Source organism: Lepidochelys kempii, chromosome 2, assembly GCF_965140285.1.
Source record: "Lepidochelys kempii isolate rLepKem1 chromosome 2, rLepKem1.hap1, whole genome shotgun sequence".
Lineage (NCBI taxonomy): Eukaryota > Metazoa > Chordata > Testudines > Cheloniidae > Lepidochelys > Lepidochelys kempii.
This window is the reverse complement of record NC_136381.1, coordinates 5,075,547-5,095,884: the sequence shown is the minus strand read 5'-3', so window position 1 is coordinate 5,095,884 and position 20,338 is coordinate 5,075,547. Positions and strand designations below refer to the sequence as shown.

Sequence of the window (20,338 nt, the reverse complement as noted above, 5' to 3'; positions counted from 1 at the left end):
TTGAGTCCACTGCAAAGGATGGCTAAGAAATCTTGAGTTAAACCTTGAATTTCACTCAAAATGTGACTTGTGCAACTGTAGCAACTGCACCCGGAAATGCCTTTAATATTCAGTAAAGGCCTGAGAGGTTAACACTAACTTCATTTAATGACAAAAAGAAAAGGAGGACTTGTGGCACCTTGGAGACTAACAAATTTATTTTAGCATAAGCTTTCGTGAGCTACAGCTCACTTCATCGGATGCATTTGTTAGTCTCTAAGGTGCCACAAGTCCTCCTTTTCTTTTTGCGGATACAGACGAACACGGAAACCTTTCATTTAATTACAGTTGCTCATTATGTTTCAGGATTGGGTTTAAGGTTATGCAGCAAATCAAGTAAGAAAATTTGTATTGAAGTTTAAAAGCCATCCCTTGTGTCCCTCTTGCCCAAGTAACTGACGGGCTTTGGAAGAAATGTCCTCACTGAAAACTGTAGTGCAGTTTTTGTTTTTCTTTATATTGCACTTTTAAATCTCCAGAGACTCTGGTCAGCAGAAACAGGCAACTGTTCTTTGTTCATTTAGTGCAGACTGTCTGAGGAGATGCACACTACGGGTTAGATTTTTCCAAAAGTGCCTGACTGAGTTATTCTTGTGGTGTTCTCTCACTTTAAATCTGAAGAACCTTCATTTTAGATTATCTGCTTGTTTTCCCATCGGTAAAAATGTCTTGAGGTAAAATGCTGGCAGAATTTCCTTCTTTCCTTCAGTTTAAAATTAATTGCATTTTAAAATGGCAGGAGCGGCTAGAGACTAGAATCTAGACCTTAGTTAGTACCTACTGTAGTTGTTGCAAAATGCTCATTCTAACAAACTGTTCAGTAATGGTTCTTTGTGATAGTACTTCTAATCTTCAAAAGGCTTTACTCAGTATCTCACAGGGAGGTGGGAGGGTTACTCAGTTTTTACAGTGGGTGGAGGAAGATGAGGCAGAGAGATCAAATGAATTTCCTAAAAGCAGTAAGTCTCAAGATCCTGACTTGCATTTTTGTGCTTAAGCCACCCCTCCCATAACCCTGTGCTACATGGTCCAAGTTTAATACCCGTCTTTCCAGTACAATTTTACTGCATTTTCTGACTGAGGAGCATGGGTGGGAATTAAAAACTATCTCATGAAACTTGATTGTTTAAATGGTGAGATGTAATATTCAACTAAAAAGACAGTAAACATGAGCGCTTGTTCAAATGCTTGCTTTTATAAACTCATGACTCTGCGAGCAGCACGGTGCATCTTTCTTATCAGAAACTACATAATATTTTGGGCAAATCCAAAGAGTGCAACTTCCTAGGCCGCTGTATAACGAAAAAATTAAGTTTAATGCTGCCTTGCCTCATCTTGCATCTGTGGTTAGGATGTTCCTGGAGGCCTACAGGAAGGCCAGAATTTCCCAAAGTGACTACCGATTTTGAGTGCTTGATTGGAGACACCTTAAAGGGGTTGGATATTAAGAGTGTGGGTGCTCGGTATGTTTTGAGACTCTGGCTCCTTTTTAAAAAAAAAAAACAAAAAAACTACTTGTGGCACTTTAGAGACTAACAAATTTATTTGGGCATAAGCTTTCGTGGGCTAAAACCCACTTCATCGGATGCATGCAGTGGAAAATACAGTAGGAAGATTATATATACACACACAGAGAGAACATGAAAAAATGGGTGTTGCCATACCAACTGTCATGAGAATAATCAATTAAGGTGGGCTTCTTAGAGCTCGGTCTCCTTTTGCCATGTGTGTATATATGTCAGCATCCCCACCTCTGTTCTGTTTGCCTCACCTCTGTCCCTTCAAAGAGGTACATATGGATTTGGTTAATTAAAGTTCTTATGGTTAGGGATGGGATTTTTCATGAATGTAGCAGTATCTGATATCCATTTATAGGGATCCATAAGAGTCTTACATTCCTTCTGAACCAATTTCTTTTAGACATTTTAGTCTCCTTGAATCTGCTGTGATGATTTTTAACAGGTTCTCTTAGAAATTGTCATCAACTCTGAGGCTTGCTTGTCTGTTTTTAGTGACTCTGTTTTCCCCCACTTGACTAGCACCTAGATCAGCGGCTGGCAAACTTTTTGGCCTGAGGGCCACGTTAGGTTTCCAAAATTGTACAGAGGGCTGGTTAGGGGAGGCTGTGCCACTCCAAACAGCCAGGCGTGGCCCAACCCCTATCCAACCCGCCCCCTGCTTCTTGCCCCCTTACAGCCCCCCCCCGGGACTCTTGCCCCAGGCACCTGTCCCCTGACTGCCCCCAGACCCTCCGCCCCAACTGCCCCCCCACTGTCCCATCCAACCCCTCCTCTCATTCCTGACTGCCCCCGGGAACCCCGTTCCCCACCCTCTGACCACCCCCTCGAACTTCCCTGCCCTCTATCCAACCCCCAGGCTTTCTGCCTCCTTATTGCACTGCCTGGAGCACTGGTGGCTGGAGGAGCTACAGTCGTACCGCCGCGCAGCACAGAGCACCAGGTCAGGCCGGGCTCTGCAGCTGCGTTGCCCCAGGAGTTCGCAGCCCCACCGCCCAGAGCATTGTGCCGGTGGCACAGTGAGCTGAGGCTGCGGGGAGGGGGCGTGCCTCCTGGGCCAGGAGCTCAGGGGCCGGGCAGGAGGGTCCCATGGACCCGATATGGCCTGCAGGCCGTAGTTTGCCCACCTCTGATCTAGATGCTCCTTTAAGGTCCCCCAGCCTGCTCCATCTTCGCTTGGAATAACTGGCACAATCGCCAAATAGGGCTCTGTGGCTGCAATATTCCTCATTCTTGGTAAGAATGGCAAGATTCAATCTCTCTTAAATTAAATTCACTTTGGTGAAGAAGCAGAGTGTCTGCAAAATGGGTGTGGACCTTTTGAGAGCTCAGCGTTTGCTCCTTAGCGCAATAGTCCTCGGAGTTATTTGTTTTCAGCATCTCACACATGAGACTTGTGGGACAGCTAGTTTTTAGTCCTAGTGACCCATTTAATTCATTCAGATGATTCATGATCTCCTTCTCTGCCTTTCTCCAATCTTTGTAATGCATGCACAGATTACTTTATATGTCACATTTGAGCATTAATCAGAGTATTAGAAGCTGAGCAACAGAGGTCATGCCATCTGCTATGTTAGTGTGCAGGCTGAATTTTGCTCTACAGTAATCACAAACGTCCATGCTTATAGCAGTAACTCACTCAAGTCAGTCTTTTTGTATGATTTCAAAATATCCAGAACAGTTAGTCCCCAATAGATTATGAATTACCTTGTATCTTTTCACAAGCAACATTTCCCACCGCCACCTCAGTTATTAATCAAAACAAATATGATCTCATTATTTTCCCATTCCTAAAGAAGTTGCACTTATTTACTGTCCATCTCTTTCATTTTTTTAACTAGGGCAGGTTTCCAAATCCACATTATTTCTTTTGCAGTCAAGAATTAGGTTTTTATTGGCCCCTGAACCAGAGCTGAATTCCAATGGGCAGCGGAGACTGCGGGAACTGTGGGATAGCTACCCACAGTGCAACACTCCGGAAGTCGACGCTTGCCTCAGTACTGTGGAAGCACTCCGAGTTAATGCACTTAGAGCATTTTCTGTGGGGACACACACACTCGAGTATATAAAACCGATTTCTAAAAAAACGACTTCTATAAATTTGACCTAATTCCGTAGTGTAGATATACGCTTAGAGACTTTCTTGCAGCTGTGTTGGCCACATAGCAGTCTTAGCCTGCATTTATAAGACCCCTGCCTCCTCTCAGCAAGAAGCACATTATCACCTATTCTATAATCCGTATATTCCCCAAGCAATACCTCCTTTAAGCAAGGAGGAGAGACAAGACTTCACAAAGTCCACTGCGGAGTTCCCCATGCAAATTTAACTTTATCATCATCCAAGCACATACCCAGGTACCATGGTGGGTGCTGTAGAAAATGTGTCCATCTCTACAGATAAGCATGGCACCTCACAGACCAACACAGATTCCCTACCCACCAGAGTCTGCTGCCTAGGTGAGGGCAAGGAGATGATGCCCTGTCCCTATCCCCACCCTGTGGTGATCAGGAGAAGACAAGTGAAATAAGATGATGCCACATGAGAAGCTAATGTAAGCTAGTTTTAGTGGCTTAAAAAAATTAATAAAAGTAGTGGCTTTTTTTGGGTTTTGACCTAATCAGAGCTATAAGTAAGTGTTGAGAGGTTCTGAAAAGAGGAGGAGGAGTTAGTCTTTTATTCTAAAGCTTTGGCTCTAGGTGGTGGCTAGAAATAAGGTCATTCTGTTGCTCTAAATAACTTCATGAGAGATTGAGTGAATTCCACCCAGTCCCGGTTCTGGGGGCCAGTACGTGGCCTAGGCAGAACTGAAGTAAGACTTGTGCTGGCTGCACTGGGGTGAAATTCACCCTATTTGTATAAACTAAAATTTAGCTTGCTGGCATGGGTGGTTTTGTTGTTGCAGATTATCTGATATTAACATAAGAATAGCAGACTTCCATGTCTCCAGCTTAACACAACTCCCCTGCCTTGGACCCCTCCAAAAAGGGCTCTTTATTTAGGTCCTTGGCACTCCTAGGGAGCACATTTCACAATTTATTTTCTATTGTGTGAGGAGCAATTCAATCTTTCTGTGTGGGTAGAGCTTTTTGTGTCACTGTGGAATCTGAGATCCTCCTCCTAACAGTGTTTGTTGGGAGTACCCGCTAATATTTCTTTCCCTCCCCTTGTGAAACTTCAAGATAATATATATTTGTGATTCCCCAAAGTGATGATTAAACTCATAACAATTCCCTGCCTATAAAGAGACTGACTCAAAGAAAAATTTTTTTGGGGGAGGGAAGGGAGTGGAGAAGAGAGTAAAAGTGATAAATGGATTACATTTAAAAGTAATGCCCTGATTTTCAGAGTTGCTGAGCAAGCTCAAATCCTGAATTCAGCAGGAGCTCATCACCCATGGAAAATCAGTATGCTAGTGTCCAGGCTGCAGTTATAGATTTACTGTGATCTGAGGCTCCTCGGGCTGGCATCCTAAATCTTTCATGCTATGTCCATCCAATAAAGTCCTGTAAAGGAGACAACATATATTATTCCACTCTTGAGAGATCCCATGTTTTTAAAACTATCTGGATATCCACCTAGTAATCCAGGCAATCTAAGCAACAATGGTACCAGACTACTATAACGCATTTTCAAAAGGCTTCGTTGTTTCCCAGAGTGCTTGAATTGCTGAATAACCTCAGTAGGTGGCTTACTGTAGTGATCGTCAGTGTGACTCCTTATTGTCATTTGCTGAAAGGAATGAGGCATTTGAAATATAGTGCTAGTGTTGGTATCAAGGGAACGGAGGTCAGCAAGTGGAGTCATTCAGGATTGTAGAAGGGAGTGCTAAGGGAGAGCAAGTGATTGTAATTAAATGATAGCTGGAATATTTCAGCTGCTGTCTGGGTCAGATGCAGATCTCTAAGAATGGTGCAGATAAAGGGAAAAGGGGAAGGGGGACTGAACTATTCAGTAGGTAGCAGATAGTTTCACAAGAGTTTGCTAAGGGCTTGGCTACACTTGCAGATGTAGAGCGCTTTGGGTTAAACCAGCCTTCGTACAGTGCATTAGGAAAAGCGCTCCAGTCTGTCCACACTGACAGCTGGTGTGGCCACATTTGCGGCACTTGCAGCTGCATTGGGAGCAGTTCATTATGGGCAGCTATCCCAGCGTTCAAGGGGCTGCAATGTGCTTTTCAAATGGTGAGGAGGGGGGAGTGTGTTTGTGTGTATGTGGGGGGAGAGAGTGGGTTTTTGGGGTGTTGAGTGTCAGCATGCTGTCTTGTAAGTACAGACCCCCCTCCCTCCCTGCCTCTCTCACTCACTGAAAGCAAACATTAGCTGTTAGTTTTTTTTTCTCTGAGCTGATAAGCAGCCAGCACTCCAAATTGGAGCTTTGAAAGGGCCACTTCCACATTCCTGCCAGAGTTCACAACAAAAACAAGAGAGGCCACTTCAGTTAATGGGATTATGGAACCTTTCTGGAGAGCAATCACAGCGCTGTAACATAAGCCCTCGTTCACACTGACACTGTAGCGTCTCACCCAATACACAGGAAACTGTATCCCTCTCTGGGAGATGGAGTATCGGCAGCGCTCTAGCCAGGGAGTCGGAGCGCTTTACATGCCTTGCCAGTGTGGACGGGGAGTGAGTTAGAGCGCTCTGGGCGGCTTCATTGCGGTATAACATGCAAGTGGAGCTAAGGCCTTGACTACACTGCCACGTACAGCACTGAAACTTTTTTCTCTCAAGGGTGTGAAAAAACACACTCCTGAGCCATGCAAGTTTCAGCGCTGTAAAGTGGCAGTGTAGACAGCACTGGAGCCGCAGCGCTTTAACGTCGGCTGTGTTGACATGTCATGAACTAAAACTACACTTCACACTATATATGTTTATTATTAAGCCATGTCATTGTCCTCGGCACTTTGACACAAAGCAAAGAAAGATGATCAAACCTGGAGGAAAGAATAGCAGAGGCTTTTGTGTTAAGCTATTATCTGTTGACTCGCTGCTTGTGGGCTGTCCAGAAGCAATGGTTCTCCAGAGCAGATTTGAAAAAGAAACAGATGAGGCTGGTGGTACAGGAGGCTGGGATAGAAAGGATGTTCTAAGTTTGGTGAAGATGTTCTGTTTGAACAGGATATGTTGTGACAATCTTTTTTCTCTTAGCAGGGCTGCGATCCCTTTGCACAGACCCAGCGCAGCAAACTGCAGCACCGCCGCGCACGAATTAACCAACAGATCAACAAGGAGATGAGAATGCGAGCTGGGGCAGAAAACCTCTTCAAGTGAGCACTGGTCCATCTCCAATGCTAGAACACCTGTGTGCTAGCATTCTGAATTGCTTCTTGGTTTAGGCTAATTATTCTCTCTAGCAAGAGACAATGACTTGCACTAGAAACATGTCAGTTTGCTCGCTTACAAAGACTAGTGACTTGGTGTTACTAGGCTACGTGTATTGGAGAGGGGAAGAGTGTATTCTGTCATTGTTTCCTATACTGGTCAATTGGGGGATAGATAAGGTGACCGACTAAGACTCTCCCTGTTAATTATGAGTCTGTTGGTGTGGCTACGTCTTTTCCCCTACCTCCTTTTGCAGCATGACTAGAAACCAGAAAGGAAGAACATAACCCTGTGCTGTACTGCTGCCCTGATAACGCTTTACTGGTGGCTTCAACTTCTGGCCACTTCTCACTCTCCACTTCTGCATGGTGGGGTAATGCGCACCATGGGGAAGTGATTTCTAAGCGTACTAATATGTTGTGCTTTAATTGGTCTGTGTAGACCCTGCTGCTGCTCACTAGGGAACTCTTAGTCTGCACCAGCAGGGTCTACACAGACCAATTAATGCATAACACGTTGGTGTGTGTTGAAATCACACCCCCATAGTGCTCATTACCCCACCATATAGACAAGCCCTACGTCTGCTCCTGGATGTTATGCCTCATCTAATTAAAAGACTTGAAATCTTGCTGTGTCCTTTTCTGCATGACCCTGCTTCATAAAACCAAGGAGAAATGTTCTATGTAAGCAGGATTGTGCCTAGGTGTGCTGTTTATATCAAAATCATGAATCAGAGTGATGATACCTGCTATTCATAGGGCATCCAAGAATGTGGACAGCAAGTAGTTCCCATCCTCCTAACAGAGGCATTTCAAATCCGGCATAGGGCAAAAAGGGCGGGGGAGCTAGAAGGAATGCAAGGCAAAACACAGGCAACTTAATTACTTTGTTGGGGAGTGTGAGGAGCACCTGGGCTAAGTTAGAAAACAAAACACTCTGATGTTCTTTTTCAGGCTGCTGAAACATTTGGATCAGCAGTTTGAACACTTTTCCCACTGGTAACTTTCTTTGGTGAGCCTGTTTTTGAGATTAAACAGGTCCATTCTCAGCAGAGGTTGGCCAGGACATCCAAGATTTCATGAAGTTTTGGAGTTAATGGAAAACCAAAGCTTTACTCATAAAATCAGCTGAAATTAAGTCATTTAGTAAAATATTGCTATTTTTCCATGGCTTTAAGGATGTAACCTTGTTTTCCACTGAATGCATCCGATGAAGTGAGCTGTAGCTCACGAAAGCTTATGCTCAAATAAATTTTAGTCTCTAAGGTGCCACAAGTACTCCTTTTCTTTTTGTTCTCCAATGGTTAGCACTGAAGACTTCTAGGCCTCGTCTACCACTGCAAACCCAAAATGTAGTCAAGGAAAGCTGTGATTAGTACTGGTTGGTGGAGCTTACTGTTAAGCAGGGTTTCAGCTATGTGGGTGGCTGGACATTAGCTGTTGGAGTCAGGACAAGTTCCCATTGTAGACAGAACCATACTCCTTAAAATGATCTGTTTGGAGCGTCATTCCTCTTTCCTAAGAAGCTACAGTGAATGGTGTGTTTGAAATAAAATGCAGTTTTGTTGGACAGTGTAGTAGCTTTTGTTTGATGGATAAATAAACTGACTGAGACAGTTAAGCAATGAAAGTCTTTTCCCGTCTTGTTCAAATACCACTGACTCAGCAAAGTAATTGAAGCGATTAAGGGGTTGGCAATAAACCATATTTTTAATATCTCTGTACAAAGAATTAACTAAGCAAACATTTGATAACTCCTCAGATTGATCAAGACTCATGGTTATATAAGGTATATTCTTAATGAGATCAAAATGTACCCTTGTGCAGCGTCGAGTATGAAAACTAGAAACTGTTTTAAGTTCTGTTTTAAGCTGTGCATCGGCCTTGTGCTGACTTTCTGCACAAAGGTAAATTTCACCCTTAATGAATGCTTGGCCAATACCTAGGGGGTTACACCAATATATGGAAGGTGCCATGTCCTAACTAAGATGGATAGATTCAATACCAGACCTTTCTGAAGTGCTGCTGCCTAACTAATTTAATTTCATTTGCAAACAAAATATAGTCTGACCTGTAACCTATACACTTGGCTTTTTAAAAGGCTGACTTTTCCCAAAGCTGAAAAAAATTATGAGCAAAATTCACTGGGAGTAAACATTTAGATGTAAAAATGCAATTGAAAACTGAGCTAAGTGTTTTCAAATGTCCAACCTCACCCCGCCCCCCAACCAATTCTTCATTCACAAAACAAGGTCTCTCTCTTCCGTTATGAATCCATCCTGGTTAAGAGGGAGGGGGCGGATAGGGGGCAGGGGCCAGGCTGTTGGGGGAGGCACAGCCTTCCCTACCAGCCCTCCATACAGTTTTGCAACCCTGATCTGGCCCTGGGGTCAAAGTTTCCAGACCCCTGTTTTAGCTGTTACTGGATCGTGGTGTTTGTGAACACAACTTGCCAGAGGCTTGAAAAGGCTTTAGCCCTGAGCCAAGCTGAAGTATGGCCGTGTCCTTTTTTTTGACTGCACTCAGCTACATAGAGGCCCAACTTGATTTAAGGTGAGAGACTAGGACATGTTTCAGCAGACAATTTGGGTGTTGTCAGCTTTCCCCTGCCATCAGGTTCTCTCTTCCTGTTTCTTTTGTTTTTGTTTTTTTCTCATGAGCCAATGAGAAAGGTGCAATTGGTTTGAAAAGCTGTCTCATCAAAGCAGGTGACTCATTGCAGCTTAAATCCATCCTTCATGTTTACATCTGCTGATGTAAAATACATGGGAGAGAAAACAGGGTATTCAGCAGGATGCTGCTATTGAGTGACCAAAGAACAGGCTTTGAGCTGCAATATGTTGCTATTTGTACTGGAAAAGCTGCACTTTTCGTATCTAAGAATTACACTTAAAAGAGCTAAAAATGAAGTATGTGTGAAATCTTGGTTGAAAGTGTGTATGTGGAATAAGATTTGAGCCTGTACTGGAGATATTGGCTTGTCTAGTATCACAGGAACTCTGTGGCAGAGGCAGGGACAGAATCCAGTTCTCCAGGAAAGCATTCAGTGCCTTGATTGTGAGACCATGCTTTATCTTCCTGAAATCCCCTGCCTCCTTCACCACACACCTTCTAACTACTGCGGCAAATGAAGTCAGAGGTCCTACAGACTAATCCCCAGAGCAGGCCCATCCTGTTCACTTAGTAAGGCAGGGGTCCTGTTCAAAAAATAGTGTACGATCATGTAATTAAAGACTCTCATAATTCCGTGTGGAAGGATTAGGGTTTTATTGGTAAATGTCAATTTCACCATACACACACACACATCAGCAAAAAGTCCCTCAATCATAGAAATTTAGAGGTAGGCAAAGAAAAAATGTTGTTTGAACTTAAAGATATTTACTTTGTATATTTAAACATGTTTGTGTTTTAAGATTTGAATCTCAACATCAGTTGTCATTATCTGCTCCCCCATAATTTTTCACAACTAAGAAAATTTAAATTGATAAATAGAAAAAAATGCTTAAAAATAAACACATCTGTTAAAATTATAAAAAAACAAATTGACTTCTGCCAAGGTTAATCATGGTGCATGCACACAAAGGGATGAAATAAGGAGGCACAGGCAAGCTTAATTCTGATGTTTTCTAACTCATGAGGGCTTGACTTTGCAACCTGAATGTTCTCTTAGTAATTTTTGTATGTGGTTATGCATATAGGGACAAGACGACAACTTTTCTAATAGGAAGGTCACTGGATTAGAATTTAGGAGAACTGGGTTCTGTTTCTGGCTCTACAACTGACTTGCTGTGACCTTGGGCTACTCGCTTCACCTTCCAGAGCCTCTCTTTCCCTTCCTATCCTCTCTTGTCTATTTGGATTGTAAGCTCTTTAGGGCAGGGAGTGTGGTGGTTTGTTGTTTTTTGTTTTTCTTTCATACAGCACCCAGCTCAATGGGGCCCAATCTTGCTTGAGGACTCTGGGCATTAGTGTGTTAGGAATAATTAATGATAATAAGAGTATGCCTTCATACTTATCTGTAAGGGCCCAGCATGTTCCCTGACTCCATCCCCCTCCAGTTTGCATTCTGTCATATGTTCAAACCTGATGTTATGTGGCAGAAAAAAGCATGATTTTAAAATGTCAGGAAACTTCATTTTCTTTCTTTCTTTCTTTTTCTTTTTTTCAAAAAAAAGTTGAGCTTGTCCCTGTCCCATGTACTGTGTGGCCCTAGACCAGTGGTTTTCAACCAGGGGTATGTGTACCCCAGGCGTACGCAGAGGTCTTTCCGGAGGTACATCAGCTCATCTGGATATTTGCCTAGTTTTGTAACAGGCTCTAGAGCCCTGCAGTAGGACTGAGGTCCTGCAGGACCTGCTGCCGTAATAGCAGGAGCAAGATGATAATTCAACAAACGATGCGGGACTGAGTGGGCATGAGTATTGCAGGGTGGGACCAGAGTGGGATTTAAAAAAAAATAATCCTCCCGCACTGCAAACAACATGAATGCCCCATCGAGCAGCTGCTGCTATCCGGCCGCCCAGCTCTGAAAGCAGTGCCTCCACCAGCAACAGTGCAAAAATAAGAGTGGCAATACCATACCATATTTCTGCGCTGCTCGTGGTGATGGCGGCAGTGTTGCCTTCAGAGCTGGGTGCCCAGCCAGCAGCTGCTGCTCTCCGGCTGCCGAATGACAAGGCTCACAAGTGAAAACCAGGCTCAAGTATTACACAGAAATGGAAGTACAATATTTACATCCCAATTGATTTTATTTTATAATTATATGATAAAGTAAGCAATTGTTCAGTAACAGTGGGCTCTGACGCTTTTTGTATTTCTGTGTCTGATTTTGTAAGTAAGTAGTTTAAGTGAGGTGGAACTTGGGATATGCAAGACCAGTCAGATTCTGAAAGGGGTACAGTAGTCTAGAAAGGTTGAGAATCACTGCCCTAGACCACACTGTGGAACTCTGAGGCTCCCACAGAGTTAAATACCAATCCTTGGCTATGTTTGTCTGACTTTTTAAACTAAAGACTCCAATTTGAGATTGTGTGCAGCCTCACTCGGAGGCAGTCTGAAAGCTGCTTTGCTGCTGTCCCTAGCAGACCACACCACTGAGGCTGCTGGGCACTGTCCTAGTTGCTAGGCGTGGGACACGGCTAGAAATAAATATCTCCTAAGAGAAGCAGAAGGGAGTCAGGATGCCATGTCCCACTGCAGGCCCAGCTGCGTGTCAGAGCCTTTTCTTCCTCCTGACCCCCTGCCCTCTCTCAAAAGAGTTGCTCTTTTCTCTTTTAACCTCTCCGTCTCTGCCTGTTAACGCCTATCTTTCCATCATCATTGATCGTAGGTGGAAAGCCTTCAGACTCTGGAAAGCTTTTGTTCTAAAATGCATTTTGTGAAGCTCAGTGGAAATACCAAAGATTATGTAGTGGTTAGAGCAGGAGTCCAAGAGCAGGCATGCTTCCTGGGTTCTCTCCTAGCTCTGTCACTGACCCAGAGAGAGAGATCTGGGCATCTAGCTCATTTCAAAGATCTGGGTCTCTGTTTCTCACTCTAAAATAGGAATAATATTTCCCTACCTTGCTGGAGTATTCGGAAGCTTAACTCATTAGTTTGGAAGGCACCTTGTGAGACTCTGAAATGCCCTATAGGCATAAAGTGGCGCATGTCGTTCTATTGGGAGCTGAAGGCTTGTGGTTTGAATGTGGTAGATCAGTGGATTTTATCTTGTGGACCACTTCCTAAGACAATTCCTCCTGTGCTCTGTCTCCTTTTTATTTTCAGGGCCACAAGTAATCACAAAGTAAAAGAAACAGTAGCCTTGGAGCTTAGCTATGTTAATTCCAATCTGCAGTTACTGAAGGAAGAACTAGAAGAACTGAACAGCTCTGTGGACGTATACCAGAATGACAGGTAAGGTGTATGGGGAGGTGGGTCACCAAGTTGAGCAAGAAGGTTGCTAGAGTTGCAGGGCCCAGGAAAATGGAGAAAGTGGTCAAAGCCTAAGTTCCTTCTAAGGGGCCTGGAGAAGAGAGAGGTAGAGGGTGGGCGGGGAACAAGTTGGAGTGTGCAGAGCTGCGGCAGGGAGAGGTGCCTCTCCTCCGAGCCTGGGGCTGCTGCAGCGGGGAGAGGGCTGGTGGGAGTCCTCTCTCACTGCCACAGCCCTGGTGCAGCCTGCACCCCAAACCCCCCAGACAGAGCCCTCACCCCCTGCACCCCAACCCTCTGCCCTGAGCCCCATCCCACACTCCGAACCCTTGGCTCCACCCCCGCCACACGTAACAAAATTCATTCTGCACAATGATCTAAAAAATTAGAAGGAACACTGGTCAAAGCCCTTGAAAATCAGGTGTGCTGGGCAAGTAGGTGCCAAGACACCACGGTGATGGGCATAATATAAATACCTAGCTAGCAATATGCTGCAGTAAGCCTCAGTACGTTTGCACAGTGGAAGCTGGGGCCCATTCCTCAGGAAAGATGTGGAGAGGCCTTCTTACCCCATACCTCCTTCACAGTAGACATTGTGGGTGTGTGGCTATGGGTGAAGTGAATATGGTCTGTGAATAGATATTGTATATACAGCTGCCCATACAAGCAAGGGTCCCTACACACTCTCCCACACAAACTATACCTCTGCACCTACTTGGAATACAGCAGGCAAGGAAGCTGAGATTTGGGGAGATTGCACTGGCCTTATTAATACAGTTCCTGCTGTTTGCATGTTTGGGATGTCAGTGTTGTCTCGCTTCCGTGTTCCATCCAGTGGGTACCACAGGACTGAGAGTTGGGAGATCTGGGGTCTGGATCAGCCCTTCCAATGCTTGCTCTGTAGCCTTGAGGGTGTCCTTTCTATTCTCTCCCTGCCTTGGTTTTTCCATCTGTAAAATGGAGATAACACTGGGGCTTTATCAGCTAATGTCTGTAAAGTGCTTTGAGATGGATGGTGCTTTACAGGTATGGAAGGCTGATACAGGACGAGGAATGCAGGTCTTAAATGTATCAAAAATAATCTCTCCTCAAACTGCGGGGTATGTAAGCAAAATCCCCCACAGCACATGATTTGCACTGCAAGTGAAGCTTGAGTGTGTAATGAAAGTAATTAAAAACATTCCTGCCTACGTGCTTAGCCTCCTTTTCTTGCTGCTTTGCTTCTCGTGAACTGGATTATTCACATGCGTTTATTTCCCCATTTGATTTTGTTTAAGAGGCCAGACCTTTTATTAATTGCAGCGCCTGGTTGCTGTGAAATGCTTACCCAGCAACCTCATCTGCTTGACTCACAGTAGAGGTAGTCCTAGCACCCTAGCCAGCAGCAAGCTGGCATGCTGGGACTTCTCAGCGGAGCTGTTTATCTGGGTGAGAAGGGAAGCACTGCCTGAGGTCTAAATATCAGGGACGCTGCAGCATTCTCCGAGCTTGACATGCGCCCCCCTCACGTAGGCGCACACCCTGGTTCGCTATACAGCAGTTCAGCGGGTGCTGCCTGTGTAGCTGTCTTGATGTCCCTTGGCCCTTCCTAATACTTGTGTTTCGAATAGGGTGAAGTTAGCAGAGGGGAAGTTTTATGCTCCAAGAGGGTTGCCTGAAAGCCATGGTCAAGTATGAGCTGCTCTCAGTTTGCAGCTCATTATAGAGATAGTGAAAGTAAAACAGAACCTCTTCCCCCAGCGTTTGACTTGGTGGCCTGCCTGTATGCTGGGCACACACGAGCTAGATTTAATAATGTAGGGAAGCACCGTGAGCTCACCCCTGCAATGTGCTGAGCACCCTCATCTCCCATCAGGGGCCACGTGGTGGCCTCTGAATGCAGCTAACCATATCAGACTGTGGAGTTTTTTCCTCTTCCCCAGTGGTATGCAACCACTAATATCAAAGGGCCAGATGTTGCAGCCTTTTCCCCCTTTAGTGCTTGGTCAGGTGATTACTCACCTGATTCAGGGCAGCTGAATTGAGGCTACTTGCATAAAAGCTGCTTGAGGTGAATAAAGGTTGCAGAATCTATCCCTTGACTGTCATCCGAATTAGTAAAGGATACAGGTGATTCCTAACCACCGCAGGCAGGGGAACATCGTTCTGCTCCTGTGCTAGCGTGACTTCCTGGCAAGTACTTCTAGGCCTTATCTACACTCCCACTTTACAGCACTGAAACTTTCTCGCTTAGGGGTGTGAAAACCCCCCCCCAGTGCTACAAGTTTCAGCACTGTAAAGTGGTGGTATAGACAGTGCACCAGTTCTGGGAGCCACTCTGCTCGTGGAGGTGGGTTTTTTACAATGCAGGGAGAACTCTCTCCCAGCGCTGGTTCCACGACTACCCAGCCACGTTAAAGCGCTGCTGCGTAGTGAAGACATACCCTTAAGCTATGTCTACACTACATAGCTTTTAGTGACACGGCTGTGTCGCTACAGCTGTGCTGCTAAAAGGCGCGCAGTGTAGCCACTGTTTGTCGGCTCTCCTGCCAACAAAAAACTTCTACCCCCAACAAGCAGCGTTAGCTTTGTCGGCAGGAGAGTGCTTCTGCCAGCAAAGCGTTGTTCACACTGGCACTGCTTGTTGGCAAAACTGTTTTGTCTTTTGGGCTGTGTTTTTTTTTTTTTAAACACCCCTGAAAGACACAAGTTTTGTCGTTCAGTTGCCAGTGTAGACATAGCCACTTAGTTTTCATAACTGACCTCAAAGGCCCTGTTTTCTGTAGTTTTAAAAAAACACCAAACAAAACCCTCTTAGTTTATTTTGTGGCATTTTGGATCAAACTGAAATCTCATTAGAGGAAAAAGTGATAACCCCTTTTCCACACTCATTATAGCTCTCAGGAGGCTGTTTATTCAGTGACTGAGTAAGTATGAACAGACCTAGTTGTGCATGTTTGTTTTTCTTTCCCTCTCCCCCCCTCCCCATTTTTCATGACCATGTGATATTTCAGAAACTGCTGATAAGCTCTTGGTGTTAATGACAGACCTGGGTTAAATAACCTGCTATTGTGTAAACATGGATTGTAATAGTCCTGACCCTGTGTGACCCCCTCCAGATCTCACTCCACTGCCTTTCCTGCCTCTTTGAACCAGCCCTTTAGGAGGCTCTGTGTGTTTGCCTAGCATGTCCCTGTAAAGAGGATTAGATAAATTCCTAACTTTAAATAAACAACTGTAGGTCCATTAGGCAAGTTGTAGTTTGATAGGGTAATGTGCAAAAGAGGAGATCTGATGGAAAAATCTCAATCTACTGATTTACACCGCAAAGGGACCATCACTGAAGGAGCTAGAAGTGGGATTATAATTGCTCGGAGCTCACTTTGCTGTGCTTTCTTATCTGTACGGGAATCTTATTTGCAGATATAAGTGTGGACTTCGAAGGGACACTTGTATTTGGTTAATACTCTCTTTAGAGATGGGGGAGAGGGTCCCAAACCAAACCTTGCTAATCGAGGGCTGTACTTTGAGGGCCTGATTCTGCTCTCTCACCTGGTTACTAGGAGTTACTCTACAAGTCAGTGGAATTACAGCACTGAGTGCAGAATTGGTCCCTGTATCTCTAATAGGCAAAACCAAGTCTCTGGATGCAAATGCTTCCAAATATGGAGATTTGGTATCCAGGTCACAATCTGAACTTTCCCAGCATTGGAGTTCTTGGTTTTAGTGTTCAGATCCTGCCCACTATAGGAAGAGACTTGAGCTTTGCGCAAACTGATCTGAATCTAGATTGGGGTGGTCTCTTTGCCAAACTGCAGTGTGGCGAAGGTGCTATCATGTGCTGCAGACACAGTGACCTGCTGCTGCTATAAAGATACGGAATTAAAATTCAGATTTTTCAAATTTTAAAAGGCAGCCCTGGCTTGATAGTTATCTTGTAACCATTGAAATGCTGGCCCTAAACTATTTGGCAGGAATCCTCTTTTTAAATGTTGGTGTTGTAAACCATTTACAAGATACATATTAATGAACACTTTCCATCTTCAGAGTGCTTTACAGACATTAACTGATCCTGTGATGTAGGCCAATGTTATATCCCCATTTTATAGGTGGCAGGAACCTAAGCCATCCTAACTTCCACCCCCTTTGGCAAGTCACTTTACAGTGTCAAAGCTGGGATTGGAACCCAGGAGTTGCTGGATCCCTGATCTTTGTCTGTCTCCCAAGAGCTGTTCATTAAAACACCTTAGACCATTGCAGCCAATACAGTTTCTGATCTTTTGGCTGCTTTTTTAAAATTTAAAAGTGCAACCTAAAAGCACTAGATCCTTACCCATTCACTGAAAATCATGACAGGACCTACGGGTGAGCCCAAAGCCCTCATAAACTAAAATGCTGTTCCTGCTGTGAGTTCTTTCAAAACTACCTTCACAGCTGAGAACGTTCGTGTCTGGCTTCTGTGTGCTCCCTCACAGCCTGGTCCTTTTTAAGTCAGGTGGGAGTTTTGTCTTCAACTTTAATGGAATCCTAATCAGGACCGTGGTGAAGTGACCATTAACCTGAGGCACTCGAGCCTATAGCATTTGAGCTGCCATTGAAGTAGGCCAGAGAAGAATATAAGAAATGCCCCAACGGATCATATTAATGACCCAACTAGTCTCAGACACCGGCCAGTAGTGAAAACCCACATACTGCACCTTTTGCCCTTCTAATCAGAGGTAGCATTTCTTCCTGACCCCAGCTGGTGATTACTTATGGCCTGAAGCATGAGGATCCTTTACACATATAAGATAATAGTAACTGGAAATATAAACTTGTCTGTCATATTTTGTTTTAGTGAATCTATCAGCGTCCCTATGATTCCTTTAGGGCTAAAGGAGACTAAGGAAATGGATTTAATGACCCCATTAAAGGTAAGCCTGCTTAAGGTTATTTGAGTTGACATGCTGACTAGGGTGGGGTGGCACCTCCCACCTGTATGAGTCAGCTGTCATCCTGCTGACTCCTTTTAACCTTAAGAACATAAAGGCATAAACTTCAGTATAGTTACATTATTCCTTAAATATTGAATGTACGCACATCATGCCATGATTATGAATATCAGTAAGTTGCAAGTTTTCAACAGAGACCTTACATGTTATCCTTTATGGACAAATACCCTATAAGTAATGTATTTGATATAGTGAGTTTGTCAGGTCTGAGATGAGTTGTTTGCAAAGAATAGGGGACCCATTGCCAAAAGGCCTATGTGTTGCAGTAACACCAGTTTATAAAGCCTCGCAAATAATAGGCCAGATCACATCCCCTGGGCTTTTACTTACAGAGGGGATGAAAGCAGCGGAAAAGCTACCAACAAACTCTCCTGAAATCTGTTGTGGATGAGAGCCCAACCAGTTCTCCAGGAGCCCCTGTGCATAAACATGGTTTTGTTTGAAGCTTTGCAGGGTTAGGGGGTGTGGTAGAACTGCAGAGCTGTCTCCTGGCATTGTTTGCCATGTGTTTACAAAAGGCATCTACTCCTTTGCTAAGAGAGATGGTGAGCTGCTTGTTCAGTAGCCACAGAAATCAGTCACCCAACAAACTAAACCAAAAGCTTATATTTTTTCCCTGTCTCTCCCCTTACCCTCCCCTTTCCAGGATCTCATCTGTGAACATTATGGGGAAGATGGCATCTCCTTTGAAAAGGAAATCAAAGAGCTCATGGAGCTGCGGCAGGTTTGTGCGCCTCGTGTTTAAAAAGGAAAATCCATCCTGTTTTGGCTGATGCAGGAGGAAAACGGGGCTTCTTTGCAAATCACTAATTCTTCTATGGGTGAACTTTACACTTATCTTCAAGAACTCTTCTGTAGCGCTGTGTGTGCTTTATATCGTTGGGGTATGGAATTCCCTGGAGCACATGTTGAAAATGTTGCGGCTTCAGTTTATAGGTTACAAAATACTACGTTGGTGCAAGTGTCTGCCCTTGTGAGTCAAGCTTTAGGACTGGGGCCATAGTGAGCAAAGATTAAAATTGGACCATGGTTCAACCATCAGAATTATTTATCTAAAACAGGTCGGCAACCTATGGCAGGCGTGCCAAAGACTGCAAGCGAGCCGATTTTTAATGGCAGGCTGCTGAATGGAAAAAGTGCTAGAATGGAAAAAGACTAATTTTTTTATCTGTTAATTAATAATGGAACTCTACGGTTCCACCCCATATCTATTAAAACCTGTCACCTTAAATTACCTTTGAGCTGCTTCCCACACCTGCATTTGACCAGATCTCCTATTTTTCCCAAGCTTTGGTAGATTAATGTAGTTGCCTCAGCAAGGCTGCAGTAAAAACACCCTTAGCTTTCAGTTTGCTGAGGTCAGTCTTAATAATCCAGCCCAGAGCTGGACATTATCGCACTTGCCTTTCCTCTCATGTTAGGCATCATATGGGTGAAGTGGTGCCAACTATAGACCTATATGGTTAGATCCAAACATTTTATATTAAAAGGAGATTAAGGTTTCAAAGTCAAGCACTCAAAAGTTAGGAGATGCTTTGCCAGTAAATCTTACTTCAGCCCTCTTTTATCAAAATGCACAGAGCACAGACTTGAATCATCATCATATTCTATTTTTTTCCTCTGGGATCCTTACCTCATTCACTGTATAGGTGTACTGTTATTTTCTATCATGGGAAAAGAATCTCGGATATGTTCATATAGGATGAAATTCATCCCCCATGCCAAAGGCAAGGCCTCTGCACCTCTTAAATCCCACTTCTGTGCCCTCAGAATAGTGCTGAAGTGGCAATGAGTGACGCATAAGCTTATGCTCTCTCTGATCAGCAGGGAGTGTTTCACGTTAATTGTTGGTGCGCTTGCCACTGTTTCACCCCTCTTGATGTCTAAAAGCCACAGCTGCATGTGTTTACTCCTTTCCCTCCTCTTCCACAGGCCATGCGGACTCCCAGCCGAAATGAAGCGGGGCTAGAACTTCTGATGGAATATTACAACCAGCTTTACTTTCTTGATAACAGATTCTTCCCTCCCAATAAAAACTTGGGTGTCTTCTTTCACTGGTTAGTGAGGGGTTTTTTGTTCTGACCTCTAATTGTGTGTGTAGTCTTAATATTGCTGATTTTGGGGTTGAGGTTAAATAGATCTAGATGCCTAGGCCTTCTCTAGACCTTGTTCCTCTGAAGTATTTCAAAAATCTGGCCTTTTCTCTCTGTCCTCATCACTAGAAGTTGGGTTCCAGCACTACATTCCATGTGACCTTAGGCAAATCACTTAAACTCAGTGAAGTCTACAAAATGGGGATTTTAATGGTCATGTATCTTTAAAGGCATTGTAACCTCATTGCTGTCTGTAAGTGCTTTGAAATCCTTTCCAGCATGTGATGTATGTACAGTCAATGCAAAGTGTGATCACAGCATTCACAGTTTGTTTCAAGTTGAGCAAAACATGAACACACAGTGAGCAGCAAAGGAATCCAGAGCATAATAAATGGGGAGAGGCTTGTGTTTTTTAAACATCAGTGCCCCAGAGGTCTCCTTGTTCATGCCAAATCTTGTTTGGATGTTTTCGGGTCTGGCAGGCACCA

The 20,338-nt window shown here is 44.2% G+C and overlaps 1 protein-coding gene across 7 annotated transcripts in view; it reads left to right on the top strand.

Annotated features, from left to right (window-relative positions):
- The window catches only part of RHPN1 (rhophilin Rho GTPase binding protein 1), a 60,542-nt gene that overhangs the window by 9,507 nt on the left and 30,697 nt on the right, over nt 1-20,338 (top strand). For 4 of the 7 annotated variants that reach the window (XM_078851412.1, XM_078851408.1, XM_078851409.1 and 1 more), the window contains 5 exons: nt 6,705-6,823; nt 12,644-12,772; nt 17,604-17,679; nt 18,404-18,481; nt 19,690-19,814. In XM_078851412.1, coding sequence (XP_078707538.1) covers nt 6,705-6,823; nt 12,644-12,772; nt 17,604-17,679; nt 18,404-18,481; nt 19,690-19,814 — 527 coding nt within the window. Of the gene's footprint in view, nt 1-4,010; nt 4,109-6,704; nt 6,824-12,643; nt 12,773-17,603; nt 17,680-18,403; nt 18,482-19,689; nt 19,815-20,338 lie in introns of those variants that run through there. The other 3 variants (XM_073329962.2, XM_078851411.1, XM_078851410.1) reach the window with 3 other exon arrangements.